We start from the raw sequence: 12,865 nt of genomic DNA on the forward strand, positions 1-12,865 counted from the left end.
TTGAGTAGGTGTATCGAAGGAATGAATGCTGAGATGGGAACATGAATATACCCCCAAAGTCGTTTCGGTATATAGAGAGGAACGATCTATATATATTCTTCACATTATTTCATGATGGCGGTGGTCGGACGAACCTCAAATAGAGTTGAATCATTGCAAATACTGGTGCCTACCTCGGTCCACTTGAGGCTATTATCAACTCTGCAAGCAAATTCGCCAATTATCCCATTAGTGCTCAATCGCCCTCACAACGACCCTGTCCATATGAAAGGAGGAAGACCTTATCTTGCAACAACTTATCAGTTATCTGACTTATCGATGGACACGTTAATGCTGCTTGCATGTTTAGAAGCACAGAGGTGGCGAGATTCTCTCCTGCCAACTTGATCATGATTCCTGGCTTCCCGGCCGGGTGGGTTTCTTACTCCTATACCGAGCCATGCCTCCCAACTAATTACCCATCGTCGTTCTTCCGAATCGAAGGGGCAGTGCTGTAAACGCATACTTGTTCGACACCAAGGAATACTCAGACCTCAGACTGTCGTGGTTGCCCCCTCAAATCCGTCTTGCAGCAGTGGAGTTCTCTTTGCCTCGGGAGGTTTGGATATGTCCATCAACCAAGTCGAGCAAAGGCCAGGATCGGCCAAGCTCACGAACCTGTCTCCGATACAAAGTTTTATGAGCAGTTGACCGAGTTCTGGTGTGGATTCGAACTGATCAGCTCCAGTTTCTACGAAACCCATTTTCGGAGACAACGCGCGCTCATCTGCTTCGAGAACCGCCTGCCGGATATAGATCAACATTAGCCAGCATTGTCTGTTCCACAGAAACTTTGTTTTCACGATATCTTCATTTCTAGAGTTGTTACCATCGGACAATACGCTAAAACCTACGTACAGTAAGAACTCTGCCGTATTGGGCTCGAGACAACCACGTAGTCCGCCAACCTTATATTGTATCTGCCATTACCAGCGTGCTTCACGATCCACCGTGTATAACGTCCCAACCTGGTTCCCTTGAGTCTCTGGATATGTGCCTTTCTCCGTTCTTGCAAGCAAGTCGTAAACTGGGGTATATAACCTGATAGCTGTCCCCCAATTAGTTGATCAATACTTATCTATCTTCCCCATCTTTCTCTCATTATACACTACACTATGACGAACTCATTCAACCAAAAGCTTTCCGCCCTCCGGAATTCCTCGGCCTGGAAGACCGGGGGCGATAAGGAGACCCAACAACCAACCCTTACGTTTAGGGATCCTCCTCCTCTCGTGTATAGACCTACCAGAGTCCAGGCCAGCACCGACGTCCCAGCCAGTGGTGACAGCACCGCTGCAAGGGCCTCTGATGCGCCTCATGCCAGGTTCAACTCCCTGGTTCCGAACGGCAACGGCCATGATGCGAATAATGGCGCGAAAGTCGACGGCAATAATGATGATGACGATGACCGAGTTCTGATCCAGCGGGTACACTACGCCTCCCGCCTGGCGACCGCGTGGACCCAGAGGAAGAAATGGTGCATCCTTATCGTCGCCGGCCTGGCCCAGCTCGCCATGAACCTCAACACGACCCTGTACTCCAACGCCCAGAACGGCGTCGCCGCCCACTACGGCGTCAGCACCTCGCAGGCCGTTTGGGGCGCCGCCGCTTTCCTCATCACCTACGCTTTCGGATGTGAGCTGTGGGCGCCGTGGTCCGAGGAGTTTGGCCGCCGCCGTGTCCTCCAGCTGTCCATGTTCCTGGTCAACTGCTTCTGCCTGCTGGCCGCGCTGGCGCCCAACTTCCCGACCCTGATCGCCGCGCGCGCTCTCGGCGGTCTGTCCACCGCGGGCGGCTCCGTCACCCTGGCCATGATCACCGACATGTACGGCCCCGACGACCCCTGGTTCCAGTACGCCACCAACTTCATGTCGCTCGCCTCGCTCCTGGGCTCCATCGTCGGCGCCGTCGCGGGCGGCTTCATCGAGGCCAACCTGCCCTGGCAGTGGTGCATGTGGATCCAGCTCCTCTTCGGCGGCGCCGTCCAGCTCGTCCACCTGGCCACCGTGCCCGAGACCCGCTCCACCGTCGTCATGGACACGGTCGCCAAGGAGCTGCGCAAGGCGGCCCTCAAGTCGGGCGGCGGCGAGCACAACCCCATGGCCCACGTCTACGGCCCCGGCGAGCTCGGCGAGGACGGCGGCTTCAGCTGGCGCGAGTACGCCGAGGCGCAGTGGCGGCCCTTTGGCATGCTGCTGCGCGAGCCCATCGTGACGGCCCTGGCGCTGCTGTCCGGCTTCTCCGACGCCCTCATCTTCATGTTCGTGCAGAGCTTCGCCATCATCTACGGCCGCGACGCCAGCGGCAGCGGCTGGGGCTTCAGCACCATCGGCGTCTCGCTCGCCTTCATCCCCATCGGCTTCGGCTACGTGATTTGCTATTTGTCCTTCATCCCGGCCATCCGGCGCAACACGGCGCTGCGGACCGCGAACCCGGCCTCGGAGCACGCGCAGTACGAGGCGCGGCTGTGGTGGCTCAACTACATGGCCCCCTGCCTCTCGCTCGGCCTCTTCGTCTTCGCCTTCGTCGCCTGTTTCCCGGGCGTGACCGACCACGTCCACTGGTTCCCCTCCATGCTCGCGAGCTGCCTCATCGGCATCGCCAACTACGCCATCTACATGGCCACCATCGACTACACCCTGCGCGCCTACGGCGTCTACGCCGCGTCCGCGACGGGCGGCAACGGCTGGGCCCGCGACTTCCTCGCGGGCATCCTGACCCCCTTCGCGGTGCCCTTGTTCGAGAAGGTGGGCAAGTTCCGCATGATGATGGTCCTGTTCGCGCTCGCCCTCCTGCTCACCGCGAGCGTCTACGTCGTCTACTGCAAGGGCCCCTGGCTGCGCCACCGCTCCAGGTTCGCGCAGACCCTGGCCTCGCGCGGCGAGGAGGAGAACAACAACAACGCAGCCGACGCTGCTGCTGCTGGAGTGGTGCCCGAGACCGACGGCGGCGGCGATGTCGAGCACGGGACTGGCAATTCCGCCGCCGCGCCTACGGTTGTGGTGGTGGCGGCGGTGGGGGGCCGTTATAATGTCGAGTACCTCGGAAAGGAGGAGCTGCCCGGGAGCCGCGTCGCGTCTCGGGGTAACACGCCCTCGCACTCGCGCCGCGGCAGCGTCGAGTTGCGGCAGTGGAGCCGGCGGACGAGTTATCATCCCCATCATCAGCAGAAGCAGCAGCAGCAGCGTCCCCAGCAGTTCACTCCTCAGATCAGTTTGGCTGAGGCTGCAGAGCGTGTTATCAATGACAGGGCGGCGTAAAATGGCAACGCACAAGTTTGATTAGAACAAAAGAAAAAAGAAAAAAAAGGTTTTGCATAAGATTAGTTAGCAACAAGAGGGATATGTACATTTCATTAGACGTTATGTTACTTGATGGCTTTTTTTCGAGAGAGTCCCGAGCAGTCCGGGGGAGAGGGCAGGTGGTGGAGGTGGAGGTTGACATTGGTGAGCACACATTGGGCTTCTCTGCTCAGGAGGCGGTGCTGTCACAGTCAAGGAAGGGGGATATACCCAGACGCTACATTTCATACAGTTTACATATTTATACTAGTACAACTTATACACACCTCCGAGTCTTTTTGACTATATACCAGTGCAAGCGGGATTGTAATCGACTCGTTCGCTTTTGCCATGGGCCATTTCCAAAGAGATATTAAGGAACCATAGACAAGTACCCCCGTACTATATATAGGCACATATTCTCACGTGCCCATGACATTATGCGGTAGTGAAGCGGGAAAACGCACGACATATGCAAAACATACTTACATACAGCAAGAATTCATCACGTGTATCCCCTTGTATGCATGAGTATGCAGGGAGAGATGGGGGGCCCTCGTGTTACTATGGGACCAGCTGGCCGCAGGATAGGCCGCAGCATGTGGGAGTAGTAGGGGGCGTGGATGTGGCTTCTTCTCTGATATTCCCCGTTATGTGGGGTGAGGGCAAGAATACCTCTTTCTTTTCCGAGTCTCACAGTAACGGTCCTCGATCCAAAGGACCAGTTGCTTCTCCCTCTCATGAACGCCATGCAAGCGCCTCACCTCTGCCCCTGGGATCACCTCACCTTCGCTTGGATGACTCGAATCACCAGTCAGCTCCCCGCGCCCGCGCCCCCTCCCTCTCTCTCTAACACCTGGCAGCCGGGTGTTTGTTGCCAGGATGTGCATAGGAAAGCCAGCTAGTCGGACGATCCAATAGGAGAGCCTTGTCTGACCGAAAATGGTAAATTGTTAGGCTCTGCTTGGTCTCGTGTGATAAATACACAGATGGAAGGAAGCTGTGACAGTCTTCCTTTTCTGATTCGAAACCGAGTAAGACTGTCCAAAGCAGATTTCATCCCGCGGGTTTCTTGGGCTGACAATTGGAACTTGTAATCGAACTTTTATTCTTCATTTAACTCATGTCGTAGCCATTATGAGCGCAAGCTCACTTCTCTAATTAAAATAAGGGGCAAATCGAAAAAAAAATCATCTCAACGTAAACATCGTCTAACCCCTTCCTTTACTCGTCATCCAACGGGAACCGGTTCGTGAACTTGAACGTCGCAAGCCCCTTCTTGACGTCCTCGACGAACTTCTCCATATCCGACGAGCCCGTGTACATGCCCGGCTCGTCCTTCTTGAAGCCGGCGTCGGACAGCGCCGCGCTGCTCACGGTGCCGTTGCCGCCAAAGTAGCCGACGGGCTTGCCGAAGAGGTAGGCCATGTTCGCGATCTGCAGGGGCCGGCCGGCGGGGAAGAGGGTCGAGGCCTTCTTGGTGGCGCTGTCGAACAGACCGGCCTGGTCGGCCTCGGCCGCGACGACGACGGAGTCGAAGTCGGTGGCGTCGGCGGCCGAGTAGGTCTTGTCGACGCCGTCGGCGAGGTACTCGGCTACGATGGCGGGCACGAGGCCGTCCTTGGCGAGGCGCTCCTTGAGGGCGGTCGCGCTCTTCATCGACTTGGCAGTCGTGAGGATGCCGACCTTGAGGGTGGCGACGGTGGGGAGGGTCGCGTTGGTAATGGAGATGCCCATGGTCGTGTTATCGTGGTAGTAAGTCGGGTCGGCGGCGGGGGCCTCCATACCCAAAGCCGAAGCGACGCGCGAGGCGACGTCGTGGCTGACGCGGTTGAGCTGGGTGAGGACGTTCTTCTTGACCTGCTCCGACTTGAGCTGCGAGGCCTCGAATCGCATCGCGTTGACGAGGAACTGCTGCTCGACGGGCGTCAGGGAGTTGTAGAAGAGGCGCGGCTGGGTCCAGTGGTCGTCAAAGGTGGACGAGAGCGCGCGCACGAGCTTGCCCGAGACCTCGCGGTCGGGCGCCGTGAAGAAGCCGCGGCCCTGCTTCTGGGTTGCCTGCTGCGGGTAGCCCTTGTTCAGCGTGTTGGGGCTGTAGGCCGCCGTGTTCTTGTGGATGAACATCTGGCCCGCTCCGTCGCGGTTGTTGTTGTGCACGGGGGCGCGGCCGCGGTTGATGGGGAGCTGTTCGAAGTTGGGGCCGCCGTGGCGGTTGATCTGAGTGTCGAGGTAGGAGAAGATGCGGCCTTGAAGCAGAGGGTCGTCGGTGAAGTCGACACCACGAACGATATGACCAGGTTGGAACATGATCTGCTCAGTCTCGGCGAAGTAGTTGGTCGGGTTTCGGTCCAACTTCATCACACCCAGCTTCTGGAGCGGGGCGTACTCCTCGGGGATGATCTTGGTAGCATCAAGATAGTCAAAGTCGAAGCCGCGGGCCTGCTCCTCATCGATGACCTGGATCGCGAGCTCCCACTCGGGGCCGTTGCCGGACTCGATGGCGTCCCAGAGATCCTGTCGGTGCATGTCGGCGTTCTTGCCGGAGACGATCTGGGCCTCCTCCCAGACCAGGCTGGCCTTTCCCTGCTTCGACTTCCAGTGCCACTTGATGAGCGTGGACTTGCCTTCGTCTGTCACGAGACGGAATGCGTGGATTCCGAAGCCATCCTATTTAAGCAGTAATGGTTAGTATGTGTGTATTTTGAAGCACCCGGAGCACTTCAGGGGCAAAGACTTACCATGTGGCGGAAGCTTCGGGGAATACCAAAACCGGCCATGGCCCAGAAAAGGGTGTGTAGGGCACTTGGCTGAGAACTGAAGAAATCCCACGCCGAGTCGTGTGCAGTGGCAGCCTGAGGAATCTCCTTATCGGGCGAGGGCTTTACCGAGTGGATGAGATCGGGGAATCGGATAGCGTCCTGGATGAAGAAGACGGGGATGTTGTTGCCCACAATATCAAAGTTTCCCTCATCGGTATAGAATCGAGTGGCGAATCCGTGGACGTCTCGGGCTGTGTCCGCACTTCCTCGGGATCCAGCGACGGTCGAGAAGCGGACGTACATGGGCGTCTTCTTGCCCTCAGCGCTCAGGAACGAGGCGGCCGTGATGTTACTCCAGTCGCCGTAGCTGGTGAACGTGCCATGCGCACCGGCGCCGCGGGCGTGGACGGCTCGCTCGGGAACTCGTTCGTGGTCGAAGTGCGTAATCTTCTGGCGGAAGATGAAGTCCTCCAGCAGAGTAGGGCCCTTCGGACCGACCTTGAGGCTGTCCTGGTCGGTGATCTGGCCGCCAAGGTCGTCCGTCATGTAGCCGGAGCTATCGTCCATGGTGAAGGGGGCCAAGGGGTCGTCTCCTCCGGCGTCATCGGCCCGGCCTCCTAGTGCAGCGGCGTAGGGACAGCCGGCAGCGGCCGAGAAGCCGGCGAGTCTACCGGCCACGAGTGCGGCCGTGGTGAAAACACGTCCGGCCATGGCTGATGTAGTTGTTTTACTGTCGACTGACTGAGGAGGGAATATGTTAGACAAACAACAGAAAACGCAAGTTACTTGGAGGCTGATTTGTGACAATGTTAAATACAGGAGCAGATATTGGCTTCAACTAAGAACGGCCTACGGAGGGAATGCTCCTTTGGAAGAAAAGGGCGGAGCTTGAGAGCCGGGCCGGGGAGAGAGTGAAAATGCCACCAGGCCGGTGCCGCCGAAGTGTAAGCAGCACCGGAAAAGCAGGTACAGGGATTTAAGACTACCTCTTCCAAAAAGGGCGAGTGCAATGAGGATGGGAAAGAAAAGCCACAAAACAACAAGGGCGTGTTAAGATTATGAACAATAGTCGTGAGAGCCGTGTGCCCCTGCACTTGAGCACTCTCGGTACAGGGCGGGAGCTCAAGGGGTGCGGGTACAGATATAGCTTCCAAACAGAACGAATGCAATGGCGTAGAACAATACCCCAAAAGAGCAGATGCTTACTTACTGTCTGAAATACCGTCGAAAGACGAGTGCTATGGAGGTTCAATGTTCTTTGTGTGTGAAAGTCGAGTGCAAAGAAGCGTTTTATAACCGAGCACGAGGAATCTCTCGGTTGAGCTCAGTAAAGAGTGACACCGTCAGATGTTTGGCTGCGAGTGAAAGTATACTACTCGGATATTGGGCGAGCGCAGAGGAGAAAACCTACCAAGTACCTGGAGACAGGAGGGAGAAAGCTCGATATTAGTATATGCACACATCCTGACGATCGAGTAATAGTACATGGGACCTGCAGGTGAGGAGCCATGCTGCTCTCAAGTCTCTTCTTGTCCAGGGCGGGTATGGTTCCCACCTTGCACCTCACCGCTGCGGAGGAAGACTCGGCGTGAATCATTTCTTGTTATTCTACCAAATTTGGAATTACCTTTCCCAGCCGGTAGACACCATGATTCGCCAGGGGTTGTTGTTGTCCCCATGTGTGCCAGTGTTGGTTGTGGTGTACTTTTTAGTTCCAATACGACTATATGCTGACCCATAAGGCGGCCGCATCACGCCCCACGAGTTTAAAAAGTTTCGTTTCTTTCGGCACGGGTCTCTGGTCTGGTTAGGCGACTCGAACTGACGAATGGCGTCATGGGCCTTACCAAGCCAGGATATATGTATACATATGCAGAGACGTGATATAGCAAGTGGGCGGCCAAGTCCTCTCTACCTGCATGGTAAGATTGCTCGGCCGCGTGTTGATTGCATGCTCAGTAATGCCGTGTCATAAAAGCCAACTTCGGTCAAGAAAAGGCTGATGACAAATGTGAGCAAATGTGATGGACGATAAACAAAAGAGCCCCTCTGAATGGCCAATGTTAGTCACTTCACAGCTCTCGGCATTCCTAATGCCTAGCTCACGATATGTGCCGGGGTAATGTGGCCCCGGGAAGGAGAAGCAAGTTCCTCTGCCCACTGTAAGTATCACAATGCAGACCACAGGCGCACAGCGCGACCTGAGCAGTTGGACTGGGAGGAACTGAGCTGTAGCGAGCAGCGGCCCCGGTATTATGAAATCATTCACATTGTAGGCCAATCTTCAGGTGGAGATAGCTCACAATAATCTGATGGGTGGTTCGCGAAGGGGAGGTAGCATGGGCGCACAAAACTTCCATATGCGGCCTCAGTGGGCTGCTAGGCCCCGCCGGGGTTCGGCCGCGATCAGGCAATGCGAAAGAGATCTCTCCCTACATAGAAGGGGGAGGCCATTTCCCTAAATGAGACTAAAGAGCGCTCCATGCCGTGATATAGTCCAGCCTCATGCGCCAAGTTGATGAGGGCCGAATCGGATAGGTCAGAAATGCGCAGGGGTTGTTGGTTTTGGGCTTTCTGCAAATCCATGACATGCGGCTTACTACCAGGGGCACAACGGCCTGACTGCATCGGGATGGGAGCAACGGCTGTTGGTTGATTAGTAGAACCGCTAATAAGCTGACAGCTCACCGGCAGGGGAGGGCAGGGGAAAACGGTCTTGCATGTACTGTAGAAAAAGAAAGAAAAGCACTCCGATACGGGGAAGGCCGATGCGGCATCATATGGCGGGAAACATGTCGAGTCGATTTGCGATCGAATGAGGTTGGGACAAAGGAAGCCTGGAAGGGCGCTAGAGACGGGTAGACATCGACATGGGAGTATGGAATCGCCGTTTTCCGTGAATGGGGTTGCATACACGGCTTCTTGCTGGATAATGCCCAACCCGGGAACTCTCGCGGATACCATTGTTGCTTCTGGCAAGATATGCCCCATCCCGCATGCCCCATCCCGCACGCGCAGACAGGGGGTAAGAAATTCGGCGGCACTGGACCGGCATCGAGAGCTGTCTGGCTGTTAGCCTTCCAGTGTGGGTGCTTCTAAGTGACGTACCCTGACTGCAGCGCGTACCTGGAGGGGTTCGGCGCTTTTCATGTAGCAAAAACGGCGAGACTGGCTAGAAGGGAATACTTGCCATATGCATACCGGTAGAGGCAACGCTCTGCAGTATGGTGAGTCTTAGCCACGTTATCTGTCAGCCGTTAGCCTTCGCCTCGTGCTTTCGCTGGTGTCTCGCATGCAGTACTTGGGCAGGTAGGTAGATTCTGTCCCAACGCAGATCCCAAGCAAGAACAAGGCTGCTAAGATCGTCGCGATCTTCGGCAAAGGGAGGGCAGAATTAATTCAGCGGCATAAGCGATCGGGAAGTCGGAATCTACTGCCCCACGAAGTAGAATGAACCGAGGAGATGAACCGAGGAGACGAACCTACTTCTGCAAGTAGGCTAGTTGATGCATGGGAGCTAAAGTGTTAGGCCCCGAGCTGCCACGAGCAGACCCCCGAGCCTCCTCCCTCCATATCGGAATTACACGACAATCGTTCCAAGTAGCAGGGCATTCTGGAAACCCGAAGGATAGATGGCCTTTCGGCATCGCATCGCATCGCATCCTACGATGATTCTCAACCGGCGGAGACCGGACGAACATCTGCGCGCAGAAATATCTATGACGACATCCCCAGCAGCATGGGGCCTAGTCTGGTCTGGGCGACCCATCTGGTAGATATCTTGGCGTGGGGTTCCTTCCTAACATTTCAACAACAATTGACAGACGTCGGGTCTTGTCCGAGCAAGTCAGACTGTAATTTGGCGAACACTATAGCGCAGTTTGATTCATTGAGGAAGCCGCAAACCCTTGTCCAACATGAATTATATCGAAGGCCCCATGTCAAACATATTTGTAGGAAACAGTCGAACGACGATCGAAAGACGCGATCCATAGTCGACCGACGTTACGGAGACGCATAATACCTGCTAGTGGCGGGGGCCCTCAAAAGGGCATACAAGAAAGCAAAAGCTCAGGGGTACAACTGACTGTAGCTGTGACTCGATCAATAGCGGTTGATGCATCGTAATCACACCCTCAAAAAGGGGTTATGGTCGCAGTTGCAACCCGATCGTAATTGCATATGTATGTAGCGAGCTAACGTGGTTGCATTTTTTTTGATGACTAGAGCTCTAGGTATTCTAAGGGGCCCTACATGTGAAAACGGGCGTTGGCATACCCCCACTGCCAGGTAGAGAAATCCCCCATCATCCCAATGTTCGCTGAATATTGCTGTCTATGAACAATGTGTGTCCTATGTGAGACGAGTATATCGATGCAGCTATCGCTTTGTACAGTGACCGTCTGGCTTCAAGAGTGCACCCCATATGTAGAAACTCAAATCCCCAAGCGCCGTATCTCTATGCTCTCGTCGTAATCTATATGTAGTTCGTATAATCTGTATTAAACAGAATGCTTTTGTTTATTGCGCCGAGGAGACCGCCGTAGCGATGCCTCGCTAATATCGTGTAAAGACGACCCATCCCCCAAGCAGCTGCGATCATCCAAGACAGACAAAATTGACCTCTCGATCTCGGTCCTGCCTTCCGTCAGCTGCTCCGTATCGATCCAGCCGGATTCAACGGCGAACATGACGATGTCGCTGGCGCTGGCAAACCCGGGGATCGAGTCGTCGGCTTCCGGGTTGAGATGGGTCCAGAAGTCCTTGGTCGCCCGCTTGAACCCATTCAGCTCCTTCTTCAACCCCTGGAAGTTCTCGATGAGGTATTCGTATATGTAGGCCAGCCACAACACGTTCGTATAGGGCTCATGTAGCGCCCAGCAGAGGGGGCCGTCAATGCCCTCTTGATAAGCGACCTGGTGGCCCTTGGGAGGTAGGCATGTACGGTCGCCACGTAGTAAGAAGGATCGCATCTGCCTGTAAACTCTGCATTGTGGCGCGTGCTCACTCGTGAATATGCTCAGGTCTCTCTCGAGGTCATACGCTATGGGCTCACTATCCTCGAGATCTAAGTCTCCTCTTGCGCGAGACAGACCATAATCTAGGATTGTGATTTCAAGGCCCGAGTGTCCAAAGAAGGCCGCTGTATCTCGGTCCTCGGGTAGGACAGCCTCGCCTGTCTGCCGGATACACAGATTGCCCTCATGCAGATCTCGGTGCTGCTCATGTTAGTCACATCGTTCATTAGATTTGAAGGGATTTGCCTACCTCGAACTCTACTTGAGCCTCGGCTCGAGCTAGAGCAATGGCAACATGAAGGAATATGTCCCATAGCTGGTCCGTCGAGTTGAGAACGAAATCCTCCAGAGCGATTCCAGCGTCTCCCAACTCCACCACAAGAAACCTTGTGCCATCCAAGTAACGACTTGGCGACGGGTAGAACTGAGCTCGACCAGGGTCTTGCCTCTTGGCTTTTTTCTGGAAGTTCTGGTGGGTCTCGAGGAGTTCTTTGCAAGTCTTCCCTTGCACGATATACCTTTCTTTATACACGACGAACCCGGGGACGTCGGCTAGCCATTCGGAAATCTTCAGCTCGCCCATCAGATCAGCCTCGGAATGCGGCTCCTCATCCACCAGGCCCGACTTTTGTTGGGCCTTGGTCTGTGGTTTGATGGGTGACTCCATTCGAATGACTTTGATGATGCTGGTTCCTCTCTCATTGGTCACCCGGTACACCTCTGCATAAGAAGCTTCTGCTATCTTCACGATCTTATCGCCCGGGGGACAAACCTCGGACCACGACAACACCCTCAGGTCAATCTCAGGAACGAGCGTCTCCGCCTCATCTCCGATCTCTTCCGGCGGCTCATCAGGCTCTGGAGTGGGCTCCTGTGCCGGCTCCCGTACTTGCTCCTCCTCAACTACTGGCGTTTTTGGCACCGGTGTTGCAGACTTTGGTGTTGCAGGTACTGTCGTTGCAGGCTCGGGCGTCGTAGGCTCTGGTGTTGCAAGCTCCTGAGATGCTGCTTTTGGTGTTTCAGGCTCTGGTTCCTCTTGTTCCCGCCTGGCTTGGGTAGATCTAGCAGGTTTCTGCGTAGACAACCGGGACAGACTGTTCTCATCCTGAATCTTGATTTGATCAATTCTGCTTGCCAAGTCCCTTACTTCATCTTCATTGCCATCCTGAACATCAGGTTGAACGCTTTTGGGGGCAGCCCGCACTGGTGTCTGTGGTAGTTCGACGAAGAGTCGTTCTGCCTTGGACTTGACGTTGCGCTTCCCGTACTTCCGGACGACTGGTTGTTTCGACATGGCGTTGACTTGAGTCGTGCTTCATCAGTCATTCGTGATTCCCCCTAGTACAGTAGGTAGCATAGCCAGTGTCGTCGCTGCGGCCGTTGAAGCAAGTAACATCTGATGATGGGCTTGAGCTCCCGTGGTTGGCGGAGCAACAGCATGAAAGACGTTGGGGATTGAAACATCAAGCCACTACAGCAGCCACTTGACGCAGTGGCGTAATGCAGCAGCTAGGCCACGTGATCAGTCTACGGTGGTTGCAATTACACTTTGGATAAGCATTCAAGCTTGCATGCAATCAAATGATACCGGCTATTCTGCCTATATTGTACAGGTGCAGCATGCAGTATGGCGAATTTGCTTTTATTTATTCAGAAAGGTATCATCATGCCGGGACAATGGGAGCATAGCCGTGTAAACCTGGACTTCCACTCTACACACACAGACACATGTAGCTCTCCCTATCTGTCCCAAGTGAACTAAGCGAAG

At 55.1% G+C, this 12,865-nt stretch overlaps 3 protein-coding genes across 3 annotated transcripts; 1 reads left to right on the forward strand and 2 right to left on the reverse strand.

Moving 5' to 3' along the window:
• Positions 1-1,154: 1,154 nt before the first annotated feature.
• PG986_014920 (uncharacterized protein) lies at positions 1,155-3,299 on the forward strand (the record flags this gene model as incomplete). Its single annotated transcript, XM_066851142.1, has 1 exon — positions 1,155-3,299. The coding sequence occupies one exon, from the start codon at positions 1,155-1,157 to the stop codon at positions 3,297-3,299; it is 2,145 nt and encodes a 714-aa protein (XP_066693380.1).
• A 1,245-nt stretch (positions 3,300-4,544) lies between these two features.
• Positions 4,545-6,790, reverse strand: PG986_014921 (uncharacterized protein; the record flags this gene model as incomplete). The annotated part of the gene is made up of 2 exons (XM_066851143.1): positions 4,545-5,987; positions 6,059-6,790. 2 exons carry the CDS (start codon positions 6,788-6,790, stop codon positions 4,545-4,547), a joined length of 2,175 nt encoding a protein of 724 aa, XP_066693381.1.
• A 3,791-nt stretch (positions 6,791-10,581) lies between these two features.
• PG986_014922 (HASPIN protein kinase) lies at positions 10,582-12,391 on the reverse strand (the record flags this gene model as incomplete). The annotated part of the gene is made up of 2 exons (XM_066851144.1): positions 10,582-11,298; positions 11,348-12,391. 2 exons carry the CDS (start codon positions 12,389-12,391, stop codon positions 10,582-10,584), a joined length of 1,761 nt encoding a protein of 586 aa, XP_066693382.1.
• Positions 12,392-12,865: the final 474 nt, after the last annotated feature.

This window comes from Apiospora aurea (genome assembly GCF_038362705.1).
Source record: "Apiospora aurea strain CBS 24483 chromosome Unknown utg000010l_segment0_segment0, whole genome shotgun sequence".
In the NCBI taxonomy this organism is placed as follows: domain Eukaryota; kingdom Fungi; phylum Ascomycota; class Sordariomycetes; order Amphisphaeriales; family Apiosporaceae; genus Apiospora; species Apiospora aurea.